At 40.6% G+C, this 25,953-nt stretch overlaps 2 protein-coding genes across 7 annotated transcripts in view; one reads left to right on the top strand and one right to left on the bottom strand.

The window, feature by feature from the left end:
* abcc3 (ATP-binding cassette, sub-family C (CFTR/MRP), member 3) overlaps nt 1-18,742 on the top strand; it is a 46,273-nt gene extending 27,531 nt beyond the window's left edge. Inside the window, exons 10-31 of one of the 4 annotated variants that reach the window (XM_018761846.1) lie at nt 1,531-1,692; nt 1,992-2,084; nt 2,417-2,620; nt 3,985-4,131; nt 5,533-5,620; nt 6,632-6,698; nt 6,914-7,040; nt 7,171-7,347; nt 7,444-7,611; nt 7,962-8,145; nt 8,523-8,631; nt 8,831-8,987; nt 9,348-9,555; nt 12,303-12,616; nt 14,356-14,555; nt 14,786-14,912; nt 15,112-15,213; nt 15,439-15,585; nt 15,810-15,968; nt 16,285-16,451; nt 16,564-16,758; nt 18,349-18,742. In XM_018761846.1, the coding sequence (XP_018617362.1) occupies nt 1,531-1,692; nt 1,992-2,084; nt 2,417-2,620; nt 3,985-4,131; nt 5,533-5,620; nt 6,632-6,698; nt 6,914-7,040; nt 7,171-7,347; nt 7,444-7,611; nt 7,962-8,145; nt 8,523-8,631; nt 8,831-8,987; nt 9,348-9,555; nt 12,303-12,616; nt 14,356-14,555; nt 14,786-14,912; nt 15,112-15,213; nt 15,439-15,585; nt 15,810-15,968; nt 16,285-16,451; nt 16,564-16,758; nt 18,349-18,460 (3,414 nt within the window). In that variant the 3' untranslated portion in view covers nt 18,461-18,742. Of the gene's footprint in view, nt 1-1,530; nt 1,693-1,991; nt 2,085-2,416; nt 2,621-3,984; nt 4,132-5,532; nt 5,621-6,631; nt 6,699-6,913; nt 7,041-7,170; nt 7,348-7,443; nt 7,612-7,961; nt 8,146-8,522; nt 8,632-8,830; nt 8,988-9,347; nt 9,556-9,967; nt 10,279-12,302; nt 12,617-14,355; nt 14,556-14,785; nt 14,913-15,111; nt 15,214-15,438; nt 15,586-15,809; nt 15,969-16,284; nt 16,452-16,563; nt 16,759-18,348 lie in introns of those variants that run through there. The other 3 variants (XM_018761848.1, XM_018761849.1, XM_018761850.1) reach the window with 3 other exon arrangements.
* Nucleotides 18,743-19,070: 328 nt separating this feature from the next.
* On the bottom strand, nt 19,071-25,551 carry luc7l3 (LUC7-like 3 pre-mRNA splicing factor). 3 transcript variants are annotated; one of them, XM_018761340.1, is made up of 11 exons: nt 25,337-25,551; nt 24,183-24,249; nt 23,731-23,770; nt 23,501-23,645; nt 22,644-22,718; nt 22,436-22,540; nt 22,090-22,251; nt 21,621-21,958; nt 21,315-21,469; nt 20,944-21,137; nt 19,071-20,861 (listed from the first exon to the last, which is right to left on the bottom strand). In XM_018761340.1, exons 1-10 carry the CDS (start codon nt 25,433-25,435, stop codon nt 20,977-20,979), a joined length of 1,347 nt encoding a protein of 448 aa, XP_018616856.1. In that variant the 5' UTR covers nt 25,436-25,551; the 3' UTR covers nt 19,071-20,861; nt 20,944-20,976. The 3 variants fall into 3 exon arrangements, with proteins under 3 accessions (XP_018616856.1, XP_018616857.1, XP_018616855.1); XM_018761341.1 differs by having other exon boundaries at nt 19,071-19,529; XM_018761339.1 differs by having other exon boundaries at nt 20,800-21,137; nt 25,337-25,550.
* Between the last annotated feature and the right edge of the window lie 402 nt (nt 25,552-25,953).

The raw sequence follows: 25,953 nt of genomic DNA, 5'->3' as shown, positions 1-25,953 counted from the left end.
CCAGGACGGGACGCCAGTCCGTCGCAAGGCACCTCAAGTGGGACTCGAACCCTAGACCCACCGGAGAGGAGGACTGTGGTCCAACCCACTGCGCCACCGCACCCCCCCAAGTACAATATATTTTTTTTACAAATGTTAGTGAGACAAGAACTATATGGGGATATGTTAGAATGGATTCAAAAGTTTATTTTTATTCATATAGCTATGAGTGCAAATTAAAACACTCATAGCAATGGAAAAAGTAAGAGGGGGAAAAGGGTCTTCTAATGTCCTGTCAGTGTTGATCTAGGTTCTGTAACACTTTCAGGCATTTCTGTCATTTTTCAAATGAGAGGAAGAAGACCAAATTTCCTTTGCTCACAGGGGAGGAGAAGAGGGACAACATTGAGTTACATCGTTAATCTTGGTGTGAATGTAGAAGACAAACTGAGCTTATCGTATTGTTACAACTCTTGTTCACACCCTGTAAACTGAGGGGGATACCTGCATAGTAACACTGGGGTGTGAACCTCAAAACTCATGAAGCATTGTTACAAATCTTTGGGGAAAAATGAGCTTATTCACCTCCAGGAAGTTATACCTTGTTGATATGGTACATAATAAGCCACAGTCTGAAATTCAAATAAGGATACAACTGTGGAAGAATTAACACAAACAACATACTGATGGGAGCAGGCAGACAGCATGCAATGCAAAATTCTCTGAAAATTCCCCCATGAGGCTCCTCTTCCTTTTGTAGTGTAGCAGGAAAGTAGCTAGACCCTGTACTACTATATGTGACTAGATTTTTTTTTTTTTTTTCCTGCCCTGTTACTTTTGAAAGAAGAAAACAGAGCCCTCCCATCCTTGTTTAATGTCTAATAGCTGTGTTAAGCTTCTTGCGTAGTTAGAAAGAAGAGCATAGTCTGGTCCATGGTTTTATTTGCAATTTAGCCCATAAGTAGAGAGATACACAGTGACAACATTTATGTCTAGGCAGACAGAAGAGTAAAACTTCAATTTCCCACACAGCCAGAGTGAAGAAGTTGGAAGGAGAGAGAGAGAGAGGTGTTAGCAGATGGATAGCTAAAAATTTTATTGACCTGTTCTTCAGGATAATGAGCTCATACTGGTAATATAAAAGATAAGTTAATAGACAGCTGTCAGCCGTTAGTAGTGTGGTCTAAGCTGATAGTGTGGAAGCAATTCTTTAATACCCTGAAGAAAAGAAGAAAAAAAAACTTATAGGCTGTAGTGGTTACAGTTGTTCTCATTCAAGGATATGTAGTTCTTCCATGCATCCAATTCCGAAGAGGTAGATATGGCTTACTGAATCCTGATGCTTCGGTTGGAAGTTATAGTCAGAAACATACTGAATTTCCAAACCACCCTCAGTAAGTATTGAAAACATTCCCTATATACACACATTTGCAGGAAGAGTGCTCTCTGGAATACAGAACTCTATAGGCTAGAGAATGTTTGAAGAGTAAGAAATGTAACAGTATTGTTCTTAGCACAGGCATTAACTGAAGTCAACTGTTCCCACTCCAGTCTCTGGTCATCACAAATGCGGCCAAGCGGTCTTCAACCGTGGGGGAGATTGTCAACCTGATGTCTGTGGATGCCCAGCGCTTCCAGGATCTCACAACCTTCCTGAACATGCTGTGGTCGGCCCCCCTGCAAATCATTCTGGCTCTCTACTTCCTTTGGCAGGTGCGCTGGTTCTTGTCCACTCCATGGTACAGTCAACAGCTGCAGAAACAACAGAAACCCACTGATCCAGTCGTCTTATTTACCCTTCCAGCAGTCACATGCATTGGTTGCTATGTGACCTTATGCTTGGTGTGAGAATGAAGCAGCAACAGCTTCAACGCGTAATGATCAATTATTTACATTCAGCAAATATCAATTATTTACCAGAAAGCTGCTTATACCTTTTTTGCTTGGATATTATGCCCGGTGTATGCCACAAGGCACTGCCATGGTCTTTTCTTCTTTGTTCTGCTGAATAGAATTTAGGCCCCTCTGTTCTGGCTGGGGTGGCTGTGATGGTGCTGCTGATCCCCCTTAATGCAGCCATTGTCATGAAGACCAGAGCATTCCAGGTAGCTGCTTATTTCCATTTGTTTTGTTGTTGAAATATTTCAATATTTTTTTAAATTTTAAAAGTGATATATTGCTGTGTTTCAGAAATTAAAATTTATATAATACATTTTTTTAATGTGTTTTTATATTTATATTTTAATGCTTTCAACTTGTTTGGAGAGTGCTTCTTTATGTGATAAAAATATTTCTAAAAAATGCTTATAGCAATTTATAGAACATATTAAACAATCTGTATTTTCAGCTCTACAGTTAAAATATTTTGCAATGAATATGGTCCAAAAGGACATGAATGAGTTAACTGAATTTTATTCCATGATCATACACATCACAGGTGGAGCAAATGCAGTACAAAGACTCCCGCATTAAGCTGATGAACGAAATTCTGAATGGCATCAAGGTGCTGAAGCTGTATGCCTGGGAGAACTCCTTCAAAGACAAGGTTCTGGAAATTCGTCAGAAAGAGCTCAACGTGCTACGCAAGATGGCGTACCTGGGTGCCTTGTCTACTGTGGCCTGGACCAGTGCTCCATTCTTGGTACAGTCCATCCATCTTTAGCTACTGTTCTTCATAGCATTTGTTGACAGGGATAATGGCAACAACCTGTCGCATGTCTGCCTGTTATCAGTAGTAACACTTTCAACCTGTCACCTGCGTGTTTGATACAAATGCTAACTGCTACTTCCTGTCACCTACTACGTGTTTGATACAAATGCTAAGTGCTACTTCCTGTCACCTGCATGTTTGATACAAATGCTAACTGCTACTTCCTGTCACCTACTACGTGTTTGATACAAATGCTAACTGCTACTGCCTGTCACCTACTACGTGTTTGATACAAATGCTAAGTGCTACTTCCTGTCACCGGCGTGTTTGATACAAATCCTAACTGCTACTTCCTGTCACCTGCATGTTTGATACAAATGCTAACTGCTACTTCCTGTCACCTACTACGTGTTTGATACAAATTCTAACTGCTACTTCCTGTCACCCGTATGTTTGATACAAATGCTAACTGCTACTTCCTGTCACCGGCGTGTTTGATACAGATGCTAACTGCTACTTCTTGTCACCTGCGTGTTTGATAGACTGTGTTTGGAAGACTACTAGCAGAAGAAACTGCTAACTAGGACAAGAATAGGATGCAAAACTGTATCAGCTTTTTTTTTTTTCTTTCCTCTTATTGAGAAGTATAAAATTATGACAAATGCATTCAGAGAGGAACGATAACCTGTGTTGTGTGACTATAACACATGGGATGTCCTCCTATAAAAACTACAGTTACATGGTTTACATGTTGTGAATAAGTTTCACTTTACACATATGTCAAATATAGTACTACCTGTTTTGAGTATTTGTCCTCTGAGATAAAAATGCTTTAACATGATTTATGTTTCTTACAAAGGCTGGCATTTTACTACTGACATAATTTACATAATTCCATCATATTTTATGTTAACATTAGATTTGAATTATTTGGTATGTAAGTTAAGGCAAATTTATATTGACTGTTCCTGACAAAATTCTGTGTTCTGACAGAATTTCATTTCACACTAAATACTATAGTGTTCATGGTGAAAAGTAGTTCTATCTTTCTAGGGTTTATAGTTCTTATCAACAGTGGAAAGTTTTCCTGGTTTGCATTTTTCTTTTCACAGAAAAACAATGTAAAAAAAGGAATATGAAGTATAAAACTATACTTTTGGTTTTTCTGTTTTTATAATGGCTTGCATCTCTTTGTGAGCATTCTCATTTCATGAAGTTTTGCAGCTTATTGTGGTCTTGAACAGCAGTCAGGCAGGAGAAGATAGACATCCAGTGTTTATTAAGATACTTTGTTCGTAGCGAAATTAAATCAGCATTTTTTGTAGTTAACAAAATAGTCTACTTTTGTCCTTCAGGTGGCCTTGACATCGTTTGCTGTATATGTGATGGTGGACGAAAACAATGTTCTCGATGCAGAGAAGGCCTTCGTTTCTCTGTCCCTGTTCAACATCCTGCGGTTCCCCCTCAACATGCTGCCTCAGGTCATCAGCAGTGTTGCGCAGGTACCAGGTCTCTGCTCTGTGCTGTTCCTTCTGTTTTCATGTCTCAGGGGAATTGCGTATTCTTACCATGGAGAGCAGTGCTTGGTATAATGTTTGCACCTTTGCGTCGCCAAGGAGAAGAGACAAGTTACATAAACAGTGGCAGGTTTCTCCTTAGGAAAGGGTTCCCAGGTTCCAGCAGGGGCACACGTGATGTTTTCACAACTTGTGATGCACACTTCAGCTGTTAGCATTTCATTAAAATGCAATCACGAGTTTTCAAAATGGAACAATGGTTGAATGTGATATGTTTTCTATAACAGTATAACAGCAAGCATCTTTTTAGGTAGAAATTTTAAACATCCTGATCCAGTTGGAAAAAAACTTCTGTTATGTATTTCTTACTTTATCACTAATACTTTTACATTTCCAATCTATATCAGTTTGATTTATCTTTGATTCACTGTTAGTCAGGTTCAGGATAGCCTGTGACAGATATTGACAGATATACACAATACTCAGTATCCAGCCTCTTAAATACAACTAAGCATCATAAGCATGACATTCCAACCAACTTTGTGTTACAAATGTGTTACAAGCAGGAGAGTAGCATGTTTTCATGTATTTGAGGGGTCACAGCATATTAGCAATGCTGTTCTATGGAGTTTAACACTAGGGCTTGCTTCAGCACTGAGGAGTCACCCCACCCCCCCAAACCAAATGTTAACCTGTGACTGTAAGTGAAAGAAATGGTAGTTACATAAGGCTCCATATGGATTACCCATAAAAGAAAAATGATTATTTGTGGGATAAATGTTTTTTTCTTTTTAAAAAAAAATCACTTTAACTAGCACTGTGAAACTTTGTTATACAATCAATTGACAACTAGTTTTTGTGCTTCAAATTTTACGAAAACTAGCGGTATAATTTACTTTACTAACCTCAGGTGCCTTCTTAATAGTCGGATAACTTACTGACTTGGATGCCTGAGAGCTCTGTCTTGTTGACTGTGTTCTTAAGCTTGTCTATGATATAGTCAGTTGACATGTAGTTTTAGAGTTGACCCACATGTAGTAGTGGTCTACCAGTCGACAGAGCGGTCTGTGTTGTAAAGACATGTCTGACTTATGACAACGTGAGTGTGCAGAAAATTGGCTGAAAAATGCAGAATTGTGTATTTGGAAAGAATCCAAGTTGCTGCAGAAGTTCTGTAAGTGCTGGATTAATTGACTGAAGTCAACTTCTAAGTATTCATGACCCCAAGGGGAAAAAATCGCCTTGGCTATGTGGGTGTGATAACAGATTAACTTGCTCTATCTCATTTCCGTTTGTGTTAATTTTATTGGATTCATGCTCTGCGTACCTTCATAGAACTGTGTATTAACCCAAGTGTTCAGCCCGATGTCTTCCACTCTTTGGCAGGCCAGTGTCTCTCTAAAACGTATCCAGCAGTTCCTGAGTCACGATGAGCTGGACCCCGACGTTGTAGACAGGAAAAACACAGCCGCGGGTCAGTAGGATGCCTGAGAGCACTTTATTTTACTTACATTAATCCTGTGACTGTTGAAAACTGGTTTGGATGTTTTTTGTCTTACTGTGCTGAGAAGGTTCAGGTGAATTTTTTAGGAAATTGTTTCTGAATGTCTTTACTGACATTCTTTGAAGAAACTATTTCACTCAAGTGCTGTATTCTGCGCAGTATAAATGTGTGTACAAGCATTCATGTGCAATAAGTGGCCAGTTTATTAGGTAAACATCCTCTTTTCCTGAACTCGACTGCTCAGCTCCAGGCCATATGACAAGGTATTTTCATAATCTTCTCACAAAGGCTTCCTTAACTGCTGCTTGGAATTCTGGAAATGGAGTTTTAACATACATACTTTTGCTAGGCTGCAGAATAACAGTTTACCTTTATAATTTGTGAATATTAACAACATTTATAACCTGCTTTTAGGTACTTCTCATTTACAAATGTTTTAAATTATTTTACACAAAGAGAAGTATGGCAGTGGTTATCTTCACTTTGGTTATATTACTGTTCAATGCAATTTTTGGCCTATACCTCTCAATACTGATGAAACAACTGAGATACCATACCTATATAATGACATCCTATGTAATAATGCAGCTAGTCAAAAAGAACTCTCTAGTTTTACTGTATTCAATCTGAAGTTCAGTTTCTAGTAACTCTGGAGCAACTCTTTCAGCAAAGTGAAACTGAAATGTTATTCATCAGCCACAGTCAAGCGTTATTCTTACATGTCATTTTGACTGAATCAGACATGCCACAGTTTCAGTTCAAGATCTCACTTTAGGCAGTTAGAGCCTAATGCTTTTCTAATCATCACCATCCCCATTGACACCAGTCGGTCTAATATGCAAATTTAAATAAAACCTTGTTTATACTGGTTCAGTGTGAGAAATTGCTTGTCTTTTTTTCATAGTACAGAGAAAGAAAAATATTTAATAACATTAGCAGTCTCTGGTTGACAGAGAGTAATGAAATAATATCCATTTTCAGATTTTGCTGTGACTGTTACAAATGGAAAATTCTCTTGGGCAAAGAAAGATCCTGCAACCCTTCACAAGTAGGTAGATTTACAACAGAGGTCAGTGCTTCTTTTCAAAACATTTTGAGGAAAATATGCCATGACGATCGGATGCACGGAAGTTTTGAACTGTGTGCAAACAGCCCTCTGCCTTCAGTTATATTATGATGACTCTGGCTTCCTCTGAGTTTTGTGAGAGTGTAAATTGAAATGGAGCCTTACTAATGTGTCCCACTGGAATTTCTTTGTGCCAGCATCAACCTGATGGTCCCACAAGGCTCCCTGTTGGCTGTGGTGGGTCATGTAGGCTGTGGGAAATCCTCCCTGGTGTGTGCTCTCCTGGGAGAGATGGAGAAGTTGGAGGGTGAGATCTCCATACTGGTAAGTAGCCTTTCAATGGTCCACTGCTTTGACATTGGTCAAAAAAATTCTGGAAGCATGTTTCATACATTCTGTAGAAAATGGAGAAGATGCCTGATTATAGGTGCTTTTGTCCCCCTACGCATACCAGGGCTCTGTGGCCTATGTGCCCCAGCAAGCCTGGATTCAGAATGCCACGCTAAGGGACAACATTCTGTTTGGCCAGCCGTACAATGAGTGCAAGTACCGCGCTGTCCTGGATGCTTGCGCACTCACCCCAGACCTGGATGTGCTTCCGGGGGGTGACATGACTGAAATTGGGGAGAAGGTAGAGTGTAACTGCTGGGTTTGGGCACTAACTATGTGGTGCTTAAGTACCTTGAACTGAATTACCCTGAAAGGTTTACGCTGCTTCTCAATGCAGGGCATCAACCTCTCTGGGGGCCAGCGGCAGCGTGTCAGCCTGGCACGAGCTCTGTATAATGACGCTGATGTATACCTGCTGGATGACCCTCTATCTGCTGTAGATGCCCACGTGGCCAAACACATCTTTGACAAAGTCATTGGACCTGAGGGGAAACTTGCGGGCAAGGTGACAGCTGCCTTCTCTTTTTTTTTTTTTTTTTTTTTTTTTAAATTATGTTTTCATCACTTTATAGTGCTTGTTGGGGGAAAAATAGTTGACTTTTCCAGACAGGTTTCACAGTTGTTTCCAACAGTGTATTTTAGTTTAAACACTGATTAAATTAGTTCAAAAATATTGTGTATACTTTCTGTAGTGCTAATTTGAGTGCACACAATTCTACACTTTTTCACTGTTAAGTCTACTTATGTATTGTTGTCACTCAATGAATTGTACTAGGCTGAATAATTGCAAGCACAGCCTGCCTGAATGAGATTACTTGCCTTGTTCTGTGTCTTTCTTGTGCTTTTCCCTTGTAGACAAGGATACTGGTGACACATGGCATCAGCTTCCTGCCCCAGGTCAATAACATCCTGGTGATGGTGGAGGGCAGCGTCTCCGAGATGGGCTCCTACCAAGACCTGCTGAAGCAGAATGGAGCCTTTGCTGAATTTCTTAGGAACTATGCACTGGAAGATATCACTGAGGAAGATGAAGCTCTAGGTGTCTTTTTTTTTTTTCTTTTTTTTTTTGGTGCCAAAATCCATTTAACTGATAAAATGTGTTCAAATCCGAACTCTCTTTTGCAGTAAAAAACATACTTCGATTTAAAGTTGGCTTAAAAATAGTTCATAGTTTAGAAAATAGTTTGCTGTTGGGTTTTTTTTTTTTTTTTTTGTAGTGACGTACCCTTTAAAAAGGTTGGTGTTTTGTGAAAGGTTTGATCACAACATGTACAAAGTAACTGGTTAGCTGAATTTTTTTTTTTTTTAAGTAAATTCTCCTAATACTTTGAGATGAGGTATTATCTATAGCTTGACATGCATGTCATTCCCTTTAGCTTGCTATCTGATGCTAACAATAGATTTGGCTTGATTCAGTGGCTATGATCGAGGAGGAGGAGCCCTTCCCTGAGGACGCTCTGAGCAATCACATCGACATGGTGGATAACGAACCTTCAGTCAATGAAGCAAGACGACAATTCATAAGGTTCAAGGCGCTCATCATACCTCTTTAAATTACATGCTTTCGTTATAGGTATAGGTATAGGTATTTATCCTTTAGTACTGAATAAAGCTGAATGGACGCAATGAGGATTGTGCTTCAAAATGTAATATTAATTTCAGATCATGGGCATGATTCTCTTCCGATTTATTCTCCTTTTCTCCCTCACTGCCCTAACCCACAGGCAGATCAGTGTTATATCTGCTGACTCTGAGAACCCCAGGAAGATGTCAGTTCGGATGCGGCGATGCAGCGAGAGGAAGCATGTTGAGCTGCCGCCAGAAAAGAAGCGGGATCAGGGGGAGAAGCTCATTCAGGCAGAGAAGGCTGAGACGGGCAGGGTGAGCGCTGTACCTTGAGACTGTTACGCCTCACTGATAAAATCACAGCAGTGCTGTTTAAAAGTCGAGCTCCACAATTTTCTTTATCTTTACCAAGCTAGCCGCACAGCTATTTTGAAAATAGAGAAAGCCTTTTTCTTGCTGGAGGAAAGACGTATTGATTAAAAGAACAACAGGGATTTGTGGATGAGAACCAACAATTGACGAGAGAAAACAACCAGGAAGACCTGTGACATGTATCAAATTTAAATCAAATGTATGATTTATTGCACTCCTATGAAGTAATACCTTTTTAACTAGTGTCTGACCCACAAGGTGCGGAGCACTGACTCCTCCAGCCTTCATTCTCCTGTCTGACAGGTGAAGCTTAAGGTGTTCTGGGAGTACACACGGGCAGTGGGGCCTCTACTTTCCATCTTCATCTGCTTCCTGTATGGCTGCCAGAATGCAGCATCCATTGGAGCCAACATTTGGCTCAGCCAGTGGACCAACGATGCCCTGGACAATCGCACAGAGGAGAACAAACATATGAGGGTGGGGGTGTACGCATCACTGGGCATCTTGCAAGGTAAGCAAACAGGCTTGTGCATCCCCCTGGACTCAGTCATGCAGCTGTAGTAGGTTTTGTGACATGTGCCTTAATCCAGGTTTAATTGTCGATCCTGTATGTATGTTCTACAAAGGTATTAAAATTCATGTGCTTCAACATCTTCTGATGACATAATCACCTTGAAACATTAATTTCTCCTTTTATAGAATTGTAATGGTTTTCTCAATTTTGAAGAAATTGTGATTATATCCTAAAGATTTTTCACAAACGTTTTCTTAGGTTCTGATCATTGGTCACTTTTGCATGTCAGTTTTATCATGCATGTTACATTCACTGTAACATGTGGATGTGTTAGAATTCCTCCACTGGCCTCTCCCTCTTTCATCGATTTGTACTCATGGCTATCTCCCTTGTGGTCTCTCTAACACAGGCATCCTGGTTTTGATTTGCTCCTTTACTCTGAACCTGGGCGGAATTGCTGCGGCCAGGAAACTGCACTCTGGCCTGCTAGAGAACAAATTTCACACGCCCCAGTCTTTCTATGACACCACTCCCATAGGCCGCATTATCAATCGCTTCTCGAAGGACATATATGTGATTGACGAAGTGCTTCCATCCACCGTCCTCATGTTCCTGGGAACCTTCTTTTCCTCCATGTCCACCATGATAGTAATCATTTCCAGCACACCAATTTTTGCTGTGGTCATAGCCCCCCTGGCACTGATATACTTCTTTGTACAGGTATTCTTCAAGTAAAGGAGTTAATGTAGCATGTCTCTCTGTGGCAGCAGGCAAGCAGTTATAAATAACACACATAAGAATGCTAAGCCAGCTTTCTGTCCTGCCCTGCCCCTGGCCTGGTTGGGGACCTTTCCTGGCTTTCATGTTCTTCTTTTTGCTGGTTTCTTCCCACCCATCTGTTAACAGTGGATTCATTTCCCTTATTCTCACTCAGCTGCTTGCAGACTTCCTGCTCTTTCCATTGATTTATTTTTCACACGTACACACACACACACACACACGCACACACACACAATAGCATGCTGGCTATAAACCTGGAAACTGGTGAGGCACTGACATGAAGGCCAGGGGTCTTTGTGTCCAGCCAGGAGTTTGTTTTTGTGTTTATATGAGTGCATCTCTTTGAGTGTGTGTTTTATCATCTGTCTACTTTGGAACTTGATCTGTGCCTGACACTGTGATCAACAAGGAGTGCTACTCTTTCCTCTCACTTTCAAGTTTTAAATGGTTTAACAGAGGGAAAAAAAAAAAAAAAAAGCTTTCATGCCAGTTGTAGTAATCAAAGATGATGACAAATGGAATATATTCTAACACATTTTCAGAATTGTTTTCTTCAGTCCTTTCACTCCAGAATATGGTTAGTCTGGTTCTGTGATGCTGGTACCGATTAGTCTGGTACTAATAACACGTAGTAAAATCAGTGGAATCGGTAGGGCTGGAACGACTGAAACACTGCAGCCTGTGTTCTACTTTCGTGTGCCCAGTTTTGAGTGATAGACCTCAGTGAAAAGCAGCTTGTATTAGTGCACTACATTCTTGTAATAGGGAAGTAGGGTTGTGTCTGGGTTTTACTGACCCCTGTAGGTGGTCATGCTTTTCATCATAACCTAAGATGACCTTTTTCAGAGCGGAATAAAGACAAAAGACAATGGCTGACTGTGTAGTTGCCGTCTCACAAAATTTTAGAAATTTTCTGTAGTTTTATTCCAGAAATTAGGTTAAACTGATGTGATGGCAGCTTTATTGGGTCTGGGTTTAACCATGTCATTGCAGTGATGGTAAAATTCTTTTTCTTGCGTGTATTTCAGCTTGGCCAGCTGTATTTCCTTGCTGCGTATATGCAAAAGTAAAACTGAGTGGTTCTTTCAGTAAATGCAGTCCGTTGTAGACATGATCGCCAATGCCAGATTTTTAATGAAATAGTGTCGGCAAAGTGCTTAGTGCTTATAAAATTTTAGGGCCTATGAAGGAGGGGAAAAATGTAAAAAGCAGAAAAAATAAGGATAAAAGTTTGTACAGTTTGTAAAATCTAATGCAACCAAATTTTACAGTTACATTTCAAAATCCTAATTTCGAAATTTCTACGCATTTCCTAAGAGCTTCTTTCTTCAGATTCTGAATTAGTCATATGGGTTAGCATTACAATCATTTAAAGTGCGTCATGTCAGTTCATGTAATTCCGTTGGCATTTACCCTTTTTTGCACATTTTGAAGTGAATGTGACTAATAATGCCTATGAACTCCAAAATCTGTCTGTAATAGTAGTCTTTTCATAGGAAAGTGGAGAGGTCTGTAATGAAAAGTCATCTCTTCTCCCCCCCCCCCCCTTAATGTGTCAATGTATTGATTTGGAAAAATTTTCAGAATTTCCGTTCTGTTTTTGTACCAGTAGGTATTCTATGTGCAAAGGACCACAGTGAAGCCATGCGGAACCTCTAGAACTACCTTCTTGCCTTTCACATTTGTACTCTCATGGCTCAAAATGAAGAGGAAGCAGCACAACCACATTTCTTGACAACCAGTTAATCACACTTTATATTGTGCAGCTCCCTTAGCCAGGAAAGCAAGGTATTCAGCTGGGCACACTGCTCTGAGTCTTTCAGAGCCCTTAGCGTCAGGTGGATAGAAGCAAACCCGAAATGATTGCACATCCGGCGGCAACTTGTACTGTGTGGGGAGTTCAGCACGTTCCTGTACTGAAGAATTAACACCCCCGTTTTGTTGTCATTGTGCCCACCACACAGGTGTGCTACTTCTGTGCCTCTGTGTCCTCTCCCGGGCCTACAGCATGCTGAGGGCGGCCCGCGTCATCCACTACAACATGCTCCACGCCACCCTGAAAGCCCCTCAGGCCTTTTTCCAGGCTACTCCCTCAGGGAGAATCTTGAACCGCTTCAGCAAAGATATGGATACAATAGACTATCACATTCCTGAAAATATTGAAATTTGGATGCGCACTTTCTGGTACACAGTAAATGTGCTGCTCATATGCTCTGCCCTCACCCCTATCTTCCTCATAGTCATAGTGCCGTTAATGATGTTCTATTGGTGGGTCCAGGTAAATAGGAACAAGTCGGCTAACTCATTAATACAGCATGCCACGTGTTGTGTTGTAGTAGTTTATTGCTGCTGTCCTAGTGTTGTAGTTTCATTGTGGTTTGGTCATTTAGGGGACACATGGTTAAGTCTCAGCACACGGTGAGACTTAACTGATTACTTATTTGGAGCTGTTCTTTGACAGAAGCACCACCTGAGTTGGTGTAAACAGAGGCAAGATTTGAGACTATGCTTGATTAAAGTGTCCTGTAAAAATACATTGATTTGAAACAAAGTTCAGTTGCTGAGCATAATCTGTTTTTTCATGGCGCAAAATCTGATTGACTATCTCCAAAAGTAGATTATACATAGTTCTTAAAATTTGTTTTCATAACGTATCTTGGAAAAATGTCGAGAAAAAAAGGCACAAACAGGTGGACGGTGAAGAACAGCAATACCTTCGCGCTAGTGAATAGTGTGTGTAGGATTGAGGTCTTTCTGTGCCTCATGGTTAGCTGCTCATGCTCTTGACCTTCTTGATTTTTAGAATTCATTCATTTCATTGCGTAGCATCTGCATTTCTTTGTAATTCGTAAAATGGGATTTTGGGAAACACTAACAATACACTCCAAGTATAACAAGTATTTTTCTCAAACTGTTAATAAATCTCCATTGCCTTTGACCATTTACGGTAGCACATCAACTTATTTACTTGACTAACCAATCATTAATGTGCAGTCCTTCGGAGCAGTAGAGATTCAGTCTCTTCAGTCTTTGGTCGAATGACGTTTCCATCTCCAAATACGTATGAAAGTTTAATTTACAGTCAGTACCTGGTTTCCTCATTCCTGGGAACTTGTGCAGCTCTTGCTGGATTACTGATTAAAAGCTCAGGCATTTTCACAGGGTTAATTGCCTGGTGAATTGCTGAATGTCATCTTGATTTGAGTGTTGGGAGTGTGAGAAAGTGGGTATTAAGGGCTCCATTGTCTCCATATACCTTTTTTGTGACTAATCTGGAATCTCATTTGTTGGGGATAACAATGACACAACATTGTTAACCCTATAACCTTTTTATTTGATCTGCTTTAACCCTTTAAGCTTATTCTTTGCATGATTGCTTAAAATACGATCTCTGGCTTTTTCTCCCCTTGTAGTAAAGGACAGCATTCTCATTTGGTTTTTACCATGTCAGATGTTTGTTTTGAAAATGGTTAATGATAAATTAATTACCCATTGCAGTCGTTAAGTAGTAGTTGTATATATTGTGTATGATGAAACAGTACATTGTTTACGCATTCAGTTTCAAAGCCAAACCATACACTACAACATTAAGATAGAATGAAGCAATTGCAATGTTTGATGATTTTAGTCCATCATAGTATTAATCAAGTAAGTAGCAGTTGAAAACATCTGAAAATTTTGTTTTGGTCAGAAACAGAAAACATCTGCAGGGCTTCTATCGCTGCAGTATATTCCACAAAGGCTGCGCAAATGTAATATTACAAAATCTGCTCTAGATCATTTACTCGTTATTCTTAACTGCTTCTCCAAGTGAGGGTCACGGTCGTTCGGAGCCTATCCTGGAAACGCAGGCAGCAAGGCTAGTCACAGTACTCCCTGGATGAGATGCCTTAATTTTAACATACTTCAAATTGACATTCGTTTTGTACCTGCAGTTATTTTCTGAATCTGTATTATTTGTGCTCTTCTACTGTTCATATACAACTTAATTATAATATTTGTATTTTCCCTCCATAGAGATTTTATGTGGCAACATCCCGCCAACTAAAGCGCCTGGAGTCCGTCAGTAGGTCTCCTATATACTCTCACTTTTCCGAAACCATCACGGGCACTAGTGTGATCCGTGCATTTGGGAGGCACAATGCCTTCGTACTGCTAAGCGATCTCAAAGTGGATGAGAACCAAAAGAGTTGCTACCCTGGTATTGTTTCCAACAGGTGGGTGCAGAATTACGGTCAGTGACGACAGTGTGATTAATAAGAGGCCCTAATAATATGCCTAGCCTGCTGTGGGTATAGGAATCTTCCTCGAGAACCTTTCAAAATATGTACATGTATATCCATTTAAACATTTCCATCAAACAGGAGACATTTGTGTTGTATGTGTATGATTTTAATAGTGAAAATCAGCGTTTTGTCTGTGAGTAAGATGTTGTCGATACCTGCAGGTGGCTGGGGGTGCGCATTGAGTTTATCGGAAACTGCATTGTGCTGTTTGCCGCCCTGTTTGCTGTCATTGGGAAGGACAGTCTAAGCCCCGGGCTTGTAGGACTCTCCGTCTCGTATGCGCTGCAGGTGGGTACAAAGTATAACTGTCCGCGATTTTCCCAGAAATGGAGAGTCATAGCGAAGCACACGGTGTCCTGGTTTTCATGTTCAGTTGCACAGCTTGTGCTGATCACTCATACTGATTTTAAGTCTATCGTGTCCGGTGTGAGCAGGCCCAGCAAAGTGAAATAGCATGATTATTTACTGGCCTGTTGGCGGTTGACAGGTCACCATGTCCTTGAACTGGATGGTTCGGATGACCTCTGACTTGGAGAGCAACATTGTGGCTGTGGAGAGGGTGAAGGAGTATTCAGAGACTGAGACTGAGGTGGGCCAGTCTGCTACAACCCGTTTTCCCCGTCAGAACGCATTTGGGAATGTTTTTTTTATAGTCTTATCCATGGCAACCTCCTAAACGAATGAACAGAAGAACTGTGTGAAACTGGATGTGCGTAAGCCCTCCTCGCCCACTTTGTGACGGTGAGGACTGAGGTCCAGCGGAACCTGTGTGTAATACAGGTGTGGGTGTGTGTTCTTTGCTCTACCTGTGTAGGCACCCTGGGACGTGGAGGATAAAAAGCCGCCTCCAGAATGGCCCCAGACAGGGAAAGTGGAGTTCCTCAACTACAGTGTGAGGTACCGGGAAGGGCTGGACTTGGTGCTGAAGAACCTCACCCTCAGCATTAAGGGTGGAGAGAAGGTGGGCTCTGAATTGTCACTGAAGCTTAAGTGGTACTCCTAGAATGGTTGGCGATTTACATTTGTAAAAGGCATAAATAATGTCCTTACGCTGTCATCCTTAAACCCCCTCAAGAACATTTGGGCTGATTCAATGTCCTTGTGTCAGAATCTGAAGTGCTGTACCCTGACAGCCACAGCGGCATGCCACTGATTTAACTCTCCCATGAACTTTTATCCCCACAGATTGGCATCGTAGGAAGAACGGGGGCAGGGAAGTCATCGATGACCCTCTGCCTGTTTCGCTTGTTAGAAGCTGCCAGTGGAGAGATAACTGTTGATGGGGTGAAGATCTCTGAAATAGGACTGCATGACCTTCGCTCCAAGCTCACCATTATTCCTCAGGTGTGCCAGTCTTCTCAGACCATGTCATTTTTTTAGTATTTCCGAGCAATCAAAACCTGTCTTATTTTTTCTACATTTTTCAAATTACATTAGTGTTGAACAATCACATGGCAATATCTAGAGGTGTGGTTCAAAATTCAAAATGTAGACTTCAGCTTGCTTCGCATGAATATGTAAGTAAAAGTAAAAACATAAGATGGTAATCAGAAGAAACAGGCTTTCAGTGGTACAACAGAAGGGCTCCTCCTACAGCTGGGACTTAAGTTAGCTGTTCATACTAATTGGTGCAGTTTGGTTCACGGTGATTGGGCTGCAGGAACCTGTGCTCTTCTCTGGAGACCTGCGCATGAACCTCGACCCGTTTGAAAAATACAGCGATGATGAAGTGTGGAGAGCCCTAGAACTGTCTCACTTAAAGAAGTTTGTGGCCAACCACCCTTCAAAACTCAACCTCGAATGCACAGAAGGTGGAGAAAATCTGAGGTAAAGCCCGAAATAAGAGACCCAGAAAAATGTTCTATCTAATGTTGATCTATTTTTAAGCGGTCTTTCAGAATGAAAGTGGTGAAATAACTGTCTCGCCTGGGTTTGCCAGCGTGGGCCAGAGGCAGCTTGTGTGTTTGGCTCGCGCCCTGCTGAGGAAGACCCGCATCCTCATCCTAGATGAGGCCACAGCAGCTATCGACCTGGAAACGGATGATCTGATCCAGTCCACCATCCGCACACAATTTGAGGACTGCACAGTCTTCACAATTGCTCACAGACTCAACACAATCATGGACTACACAAGGTTCGTACCCTTTTCCAATTCTTCGGTAGGCTTGAGACTCATTGTCTATTGTGGTCATTTTTCCAGTATACACTGGCTCCTAAGTTTACAAACGTATTTGGAACCTAAGGTCTATTCATAAACTGATTTGTTCATAACTCCAGAGCTGTAGTTAAACTTAATACAGATCTCTATCCTTTTGTATAGGGGTTAGGTTCTGTAAAAGTCCAAGATATAACTAAAAAAACCTTTGTAATGTTATTTAAATATTTTTATTAATGTCAAGCTAGACTATAATTAAACTTTCCAGTGAAAACAATGCGTTGACTCCATAAACTCCAGTTCTCCGCAAACAGTTGACTGATTCAGTCTGTTAACATGTGCAGCGTTCATCTTTTTATTAGTCAGAGAAACTCTCACCACAGTGGAGCTGTAAATACTTGAAAGCCAATTGCATTAAGGTGGTCCCACACGCCTATTTCTTGTTGTACCGACAGGTGCAGGGCTCATAAACACAGGCCGCGTTTACTTGACAACAAACACATTTTGGAAAACTGATCAGTGAATAAAATACAATTAACAGACCTGCATTTCAGCTTTCAAACTTAATTGGGGCTGGAAATCAGTTTATAAATCTAAATCTACCTACTAGGTCATAATCGATGGAATCTTACGGATTGTTTAATCCTGCAATTCATGCACGGGTTAGACTGTTAAAAGTCACATGAAGCTAAAACACGATGAAAAACTGAGTGTCCCTCTTATACTGGGAAACATCAAGGGTGAGACAGGATACACGGTGGATGGGACACCAGTTTTACTGCCTTTTACATGAAGAAACATTAAAGTTGTTTTAAAATGTATGGAAAAGAAAAACATCTCCACAAACATTCAGTGCTGTGTTCCTTTATCCAATGAAAGGGCAGTTAACTGCAGGTTAATCCCATGAGAGAAGTAATTAAAAAGTTTAATAAAGTAACTGTTCATTTGCTGGGTAGTTTTTCAGATAGCAAAAAATTAATATTAAATCAAATTAATAAGACTGGGACCCCTGCCACCATTTGTTTCATCTGCACATTTTGCTTCCCTAGTGGGACATGGGGAAATTCCAGAGTAGCTGGAACAAAAATGTTTCCGTATTTATTAATGTACGTAAGGCTCTTCTCCAAAGCAACTTACATCGTTAAGGTACTTTTGTCAATTTATACAGCAGGGTAACTTTATTGGAGCAATTTTTTTAGAGTAAATAGCTGGCAGTGGGATTCAAACCTGTGACCTTTGTGTATGAAAGTAGCAGCTGTCCTTAGCTGCCTTTAAAAATAACAAATATTTCCAAGTTTGTCAGATGGTCGTAATTGGAGCTACAAGTGTAATCTGGAAAATATTACTTTACCCTGTGACACAAGGAGCCTGTGTAATTATTTTGTATATAGTTTCATTGTCAATATCAGCTGTAGTGAGAAATTGATAAGGCTAATGGAATAATGCATTCTGCCATAGCACTGACCTCTTTCCTGACATTTCAAGGTATGGCTGAAACATTTCTTGTATGTTTGGTCCTAGAAACTCATTCCAAGCCTTTTTGTAACTTTACTTACCTTCATTTTGCAGAGTTCTTGTACTGGACAAGGGACGAATAGCAGAATTTGATACACCAGCAAACCTTATAGCTCAGAAAGGAATATTTTATGGTATGGCCAAAGATGCAGGACTGGCATCGTAGTGCGCTGTACTCTTTCCTAATCCAAGTGTGCCTTTATAGCATAGAAAAACCAGTGAATGTATCATTTTATACTACGCAAGAAGCTACAGACCTTTTCCCCCAATTGTGCCACTATTTTTAATAAGCACCAAGTTCATGAGCTGAATTTTTAAGTTACTTTTTAAAGTTCTTTAGGGAAGATCACTGTTCAGAAAGTGTGATTAATTTGTGAACCAAATCTGTAAAAAAACTTGAATTTTTACCACCAAAATCTGAATGTTAAGTCTTTATTAAAAATTAATGACTGCAACACTTAATTTGTATACATTTACTTTCTATTTAGCAAATGCTTTTCTCCGAAGTGACTTCCACTGAACTCTATGTACTACTATCAGCCCACGCACCGTATTCACCCAGGTGACTTACAATGGGTCACTCATCCATACATCAGTGGAACACACACTGTCACACACTACAGGTGAACATGAACAGCATGTCTTTGTACACAGGGCAAAACATCCAAGCTCCACCCAGGCTGAGCAGGGATCAAACCCACATTCACACAACCCATATGCTGTGCTGCCATTTTATTAAGCTAGATTCAATATTAAAAAAACCACATGAGGAAGGATGCATTTTATGCTTTTTAATTCATGACACAAAAATATACAGGTTCCTTTATCAGAACAAAAAATTAAAAATGAACTCATTAAAGCTAGACGTGATATCAAATCTTTCAATACACTTTACACAAAGGGGGGGGAGAAATTAATGTGAAATTTAGGAAAACATTTGTTTCAGATCAGAACACAACAATTGCTTCAAACTGATATGCCAAGAAAGTATAACCTGAAGTTAAAAATACAACTAGTTTGGTTGACAGACCTGAAAAGATTTACTGTGTAATGGTGACTCTGGTATTATGGAAAAAAAAAAATAGCCCTTTGTAAAACGGGCTAAAGTAATATCTATTTTACATTAGTCATTTCTTGATTTTTTCTAGGTCATTACAGCTCTGGTTCACCTTGTTTTTAAGCAGCAGAATTGCAGGTTCAGGACAGGCATCTTCCATCTTCCTCTCAGACATCCCCTGATGTGTACAAATGTTCAGAAAACACCCAGTTAGAATATCGCTGTTCTTCATCACGATGCTCATCAAGGCTGATACAGCATTCTTCTACATGACCCTGGCCCCGTTCACACCATTCACTAACTTTATGCATCTATATCCTTGCATGAACCAAAAAGAGGTTCCCTGGTCCCATTTACAATGATAGTTAACTATTTCAACACTTCACCTCTACTTCAGCTACTAAAAAAAATAAGGGACATAACAGCCTTTTTAATGCTGTTCTGGATTTCTCCAAGGGCACAACAGCTTGGAGCAAAATGTTTCCAGATGACTTTTTCTACAGTAACTTACATTCTAAATTAAGGTGTGAAATGATATGAAGAGGTTCTCAGTTTATTTGAACCAAAATGTGGCTTTAATGTTCTACAGAAACATTTACAAAAACAGCAATTCACGTAAAGTGCAAAGCACTTTGGCTTAAGTCATTTAAGCCACTGTTCCTTGGACTCTGATAAATTAGGGGTGTAATGAACTAAATGCATTGCCTTAATATATTGAAATGTACAGCCAAACCACTTTGAACTTGACCTAAATCGCGTAAGTACACAGAAAAGAAAATTAAACAAGTCTATCAAACAATATACACAACAGCAAGCTCTTAAAAGGTTTACAGACAACAGCATTCAAAACATTGATGTGGGTAGAGAAAGGAGTACCTGGGATGAGTACCTGCACAGTTTGACAGTATCCTTGATTTTTAATTTGGCTTTTCATGGGTCGCTCACAACACCAACGCTGTGTGAGGTATGGAAGTCAGCTGGAATAATTCATTAACCCTACACTTCCACCATCCCAATGCTATTGGATCTCAACTCTCAGAAAAAGCTGCATTAGGATGCAAGGCAATGAAGCAGAAAACGGCAAACAACCTTGTAACTGGAAAAAGATTGACTGGCATTCACAAACAAAACAAAAAGGAGCCCCTTGTGCCTCAAACATCGAGAAGTGAAAAAAGTTCAATGAAACCTAAAAAACGTTAGTGTAAGATGTAAATGGTTTATGAACTATATATAAAATGGAAACAAAGTGGGAGGGAGAAGTGCTGTGCTCCAACATGAATTTCACCTTCAGTACAAGAGGCACAACTTGAATGATTTAAATTTTGTAATGTAGTTTGGTTTCAAGTAACTTACACGAATATATGTTATATATATAGCTAATACAAAACGAAGTACCTCCAGCATGTTTTGCAGAACTACACTGGGTTTTTCCTCTGGGTTTGTGTTTGTTTCTACTGTCTTCTTATTCATCTGTCTAGCGCCATCTTCTTCCATGCATACTTACGCTGCACTGTGGGAAATGGGACAAATCAAATAGCTAAAAAGAAAGGATAAGTGGGGGGGACCCAGACCAGGGGGGAGAGTACACTTACCTGGGCCTGATCTGAGGTCCTATCAGATCAGTTTTAATTGGACTGAGTGTCACCTTCAGAATGTACGTCTTCAAGGGTGCCGTTCAGCTCGGCCTTGGGAGCCTCCACTTCCATTGGCTCAGCCTTGGCTGGTTCACTGGCCTTTTCCTCGCCGCTTCGTTTCTTGCCGCTTTTCTCGTCCCCATCCTTACGATCTGCAAAGAGCAGCAAGTTACCGTAAACAGAAACACTTGATTTACGAGTTTTAAGAAGTACAATTAAATAAGATTCAGAGTATCAAAAGCAAACATCAGTTGAGACCAACAAAACAGTATGACAAGGAAGAGGAGCACAAGTGTCCCTGGGTTGCAACTCTTCTGGACATCTGTCACCTTTGTCCCTGGAGCTCCTCTCCCGTTCTTTGCTGTGACTCCTGTGCTTGTGCGACTTCCGCTCCGTGCTGCGGGACCGCCGCCTCTCCCGACTGCGTGAGCGATGCTTCTTGTCGGAACGGTCCCGGCTACGGCGCCTGTCCCTATCCCGGCTCCTAACAACAGGAAAAGCAACAACTTCAGTCAGCAATTTATACAGCTAAAGCACTTGTGCCCAACAACATAATTTAAAAAAAAAAAAAAAAACACACAACTCTACATGTTCCAGTGATGAAGTTGGACTGATAGCTCAATACGCTCCTGTACCTGCTGCGCCTTCTGTCCCGGTCCTTGCTCCTGGACCTCTTGTGCTCTCTAGACCGGCTCCTCCTTCGGTCTGATGTTCTGCTGGAATGCCGACTGTGGGAATGGCTGTGTCTGCTATGCCTGTCCCGGTCCCGTTCTCTTTCCCGTTCTTTCTCTCTTTCTCTCTCTCTTTCCTTCTCTCTCTCCCGCTCTCGTTCCCGTTCTCTTTCCCGTTCCCTCTCTTCTTCCTCCTTCCGTCGTCTTTTCTCCCTCTCCTCTCTCTCACGCTCGCGCTCCTCTCTCTCCCTTCGCCCCCTCTCTTCTCTCTCAGAGTCTTCTGGACGCCGGTGCAGTTTCTCCTAATGAACAAAGAAATGCAGATGGGCTTTGTGCAAACCAAAGACACTAATCACAGCACCTATAAAAGATATCCACTTAATCCCTCCAGTTAAACTATTTCCACTAGCAGAGAATGGAAGAGAATGCTTACTTTCAACTCCTCCACAGTAGTCTTGATTTTGGCATATCCCATATGCTGCTTTCCCATCAGGTGATCATCCACTCTACTTTGGGCATCTCCCACAATCAAGAAAGCCCCACACACCTCGCAGACCTCCATCTGCTTCTCCTGAGCTGCAAAGTTCTCAATTGTCTGTAATGTTTCACAAGGATTTCTGTAAACCAGGTGCTCAAGACAATACAACACAGTAACCCTCAAGTAAGTTGCTCAATTACATACAAATAATCAAGTGGTAAAGTGAGCATTTCAGCCAACTCGTATTCTCAAAGGCACAAAGCTGAAACAGCAGGTTATGAATACAGAGGAATCTGCTTACCGAAGTGGTGGAGCTAAGTAGCTCTCTCTCATCTTTAAGCTGCTCGACAAGCTTCATCATTCCCTGGGCCTCTTCTACTTTCCCCTCAGAGCCGAGCTCCTCGATCTGCAGACACAAACCGATGGCAAGACACACATTTTGAAGGATGCTATACACTAAGCAGCAGAATGAGCAAAGAGTAACATCAAACCATTACAAATAACAGTACCTGAACAACAAGCTCCTCTATTTTTTCAGTCAGAACTTGGATTTTCTCCTCATTCTTTCCTGATGGCCCTGGAGCCTAAAAAAATTCACAAAATAATCCATATACACATTTAACACCAACATTACGCAATATATCACAATTTTGATTAGTTGCTTTGATGTCAAAAACCTTAAAAGTAGCACAAATATTCAAGACAATCACAACACATTTTCACTTTGATATGAAAATATATGTCAAAACATGATCAACTTTAAACCTTCAGGAAAATACCAGCAAATAAGCTGGGACAAGAAACTACTTAAACCAGGGATCTTCAATTCAATTTTTGAACATTAACAGTGTCTTCTTCAAAACTGACACCAATATTCTGAATCCTACAAATATGCCTTGTTTCAATCATTTTAATTTAAATTATACAACCTGAACTAATTTCTATCAGGATCAGCATTTAGACTGATCATACAGTATTTATAAAGACATGTAACAAAGAAGATTAGGTTAAGCTGTAATAGATAACTTCCTCCATCTCAAAGGGAACAGGCTAAAGCACCATACCCAATCAAATTTTAGGGATTGTGTTATTCCTTTTGACAAAATCATTCACATTATTTATAATAATTTTTATTATTGTTCAAGTGAAGCTATAATCAAAACTATAAATTGGATTGTCAGACTGGATTGAAAAACTGAATTGTTATAAGTTTATAATAAGCAAACAATGTCATTTCTAAACTGCTTCCAACTAATAAGAATGGATTCCTCCCCAAACTTGTATGTAAACCACTGAACAGAGATGACATCATTGTTTATGCAAACTAGAGGTCTTCCCTCCAAACACAGCCATGAAAGTCACTCACCCCTGAGTTCTGCTGGGCCTGTGACAGTGCAAGCCTTGCATGACCCCTGCGGATTCTACGCTCCACCTCAGCCAACAAGCTCTGCAGGTACCGTAGGAAGTCTCGTTCATAGCCCTCCTTCATGTAACGTGAGCTTTTCTCATATCTGTAATCATAGCAGCAATGCAAATCAGCATATATCAAGAGGTAGCTCATGTAAATTTCTCAAAACAATCCCAATATCTGCTTACTGTTTTCTCAGGTTCTCATCATGAATTTTTTCACATGGACCTGTAACGAGGAGAAGAGAAAAAAAAAAAAAAAAAAATTTACCATTTAGGTAAAGTGATTTCAGAATCACAATAACCAGCGATTAAATGTTTTTTTTTTAAAAAAAAAAGTGGCTGCTGACTAATTTGTTTGGGCAATATTCCATTGTGGACCATCAGGTGTTCCAGTTGTTAAATACTTGTTATTACTTCAAAATTGCTGGAAGGAAACAGCAACTTTACCCATGAGTAAAGCAATCGAAACTGTTTAAGTCAGTTTCACTTAACATAGATTCAGAACTGTGTGTGATCCAGTAGGTCCTCTATAACTGGACTTCAAAACAGAGTCGGCTCAACGGAAAAAGCTCCAAGTAACCATTTGTTTCAGATATCATAAAGGAACCTACAACAGCACCAAATTTATATTCACTTACCTAAATCAGAACGTGTATTTGTAAATAATTCCGCAGGACAAAATCCACACAGATAATATTTGCAGACCTGTCAAAAAAATGAGACATTATTCATATTATGAATGCCACTGACATATATAAAACAAGGTCAATATATTGCATTATTATTAGGAGCCAAAATATAGCATACATATATAGAGCCACTAGACTGCAATTTATATGTTCCTGGTTCAAATCATATTCCTGCTGCAGTACCCCTGATCAAGGCACTGTTTCTTGGGTGGTGATACTGAGAGCACCGTTTTTCTACTAGATGTACATGTTATCTTGTACTGTAAAGGGAAACTACTGCACATACTGCATGCAAGATTCTCTAGAAATTATTCTATTGTTAACCTTATGTACAACACTTTTCTCAGATGCAGTGTTATCACAATGATTTACCCTTTATTATGTATCAATGTGTGACACACTGCATGTGGACAGCCTTTGTCCCTCATCATACTGGCAAAACACCAGTACACACACTACCCCTCTGAAACCCCGCATTTCCATTACCTAATGTTTAACACTTTATAGACCAGAGCGGTCAGAGTAGCGGGCTCGGTTATCAGGCGCGTGGCAACCAAAGAAGGCACGAGCCCACGGAAAAAACTCGTGGCCGCGAGGAGCCGCAGCCGCGCGGTGACGGAGAAGGAGAAGCAGAAGGAGTGCGCACGCGGCTCAGCAGCTCCACGTACACGCGCTCTCCGGGCAAAAATAAAATGCGAGCGATTCGAACAAACAAACTTGTTACAAAGCAGATATATGCCCAAAAAATGCGCCTCGCCGTTTCAAATTGCAATACATGCAAATAATTTACACCAACACACAGGCAGTGGAATACCACAGTCGTTACCGTAACTTACGCGCCTGACATACTTGTGGCGCGAAGACGGAAGAAGAGTCTCCATGGCTCGGGCCTGCACAACTCAACGCGGCTTTACCAAATAAAACCCGCTTACTCATCGTCTATCTAGAGATCTCTGATCACTCTATATACAGAGAGTATTTCGCCCAATGATAACGTTGAACATTTCTTTTATTTTGTGGCGCACGGTTTCGTTTTCTGCTCACGACAGTCGAGGCCACCTCAGCTATCTTAGCACGCGGCCTGTCTTAGACGCAAAACTCACACTTTCGTGATCCCAGTGAACGTTACTCCGTTTTTCGTCGGGCGCCAAGTTTCTGTCTCGGCCCATTAATTCGTCGAGTAACTGTGCTGCGGAAATCATGTTTACGTCCTTGACACCTTTACGTAAAACCTATATTTCTTCACACCGCTAGTAAACTGTTCCTTTGTAATACTGCAACCCACTGACTGCAGTTAACAAAATGGCGGCTAGTACACAAGTATTCCAGAGAAACCCCCCCTCGCAGGCGCGTTTTAATTGGCCGACAGGATACGTCTCCTCTGCCTCAATTGGCCCATCCTGCGTTGAGGAGGGATTTAATGCATCTCCGGAGACCGGGGACGCGGTCAGAGCGGTTGTGAAACTTGCCTAATATCTTATACAACACATTTTTCAGTATAATTTAGTTACTATAAATCCAAAGTGTATAATACTGTGGTATAATTTTGTTTTCTAATGCCCCTATATAATTATTATATTTAGAAAGAAGTTCCACATGAAGCATGTGTAAACTGCAGTAACGTTATACAACAACATTACACATAAAATCTATTGGTAATATATACCATGGCGTATTACTTTGTAAGATATTGGGGATCAAAAAATATTATCAGCAAGAA

Source organism: Scleropages formosus, chromosome 20 (genome assembly GCF_900964775.1).
Source record: "Scleropages formosus chromosome 20, fSclFor1.1, whole genome shotgun sequence".
In the NCBI taxonomy this organism is placed as follows: domain Eukaryota; kingdom Metazoa; phylum Chordata; class Actinopteri; order Osteoglossiformes; family Osteoglossidae; genus Scleropages; species Scleropages formosus.
This window is presented reverse-complemented; position numbering and strand designations above follow the sequence as displayed.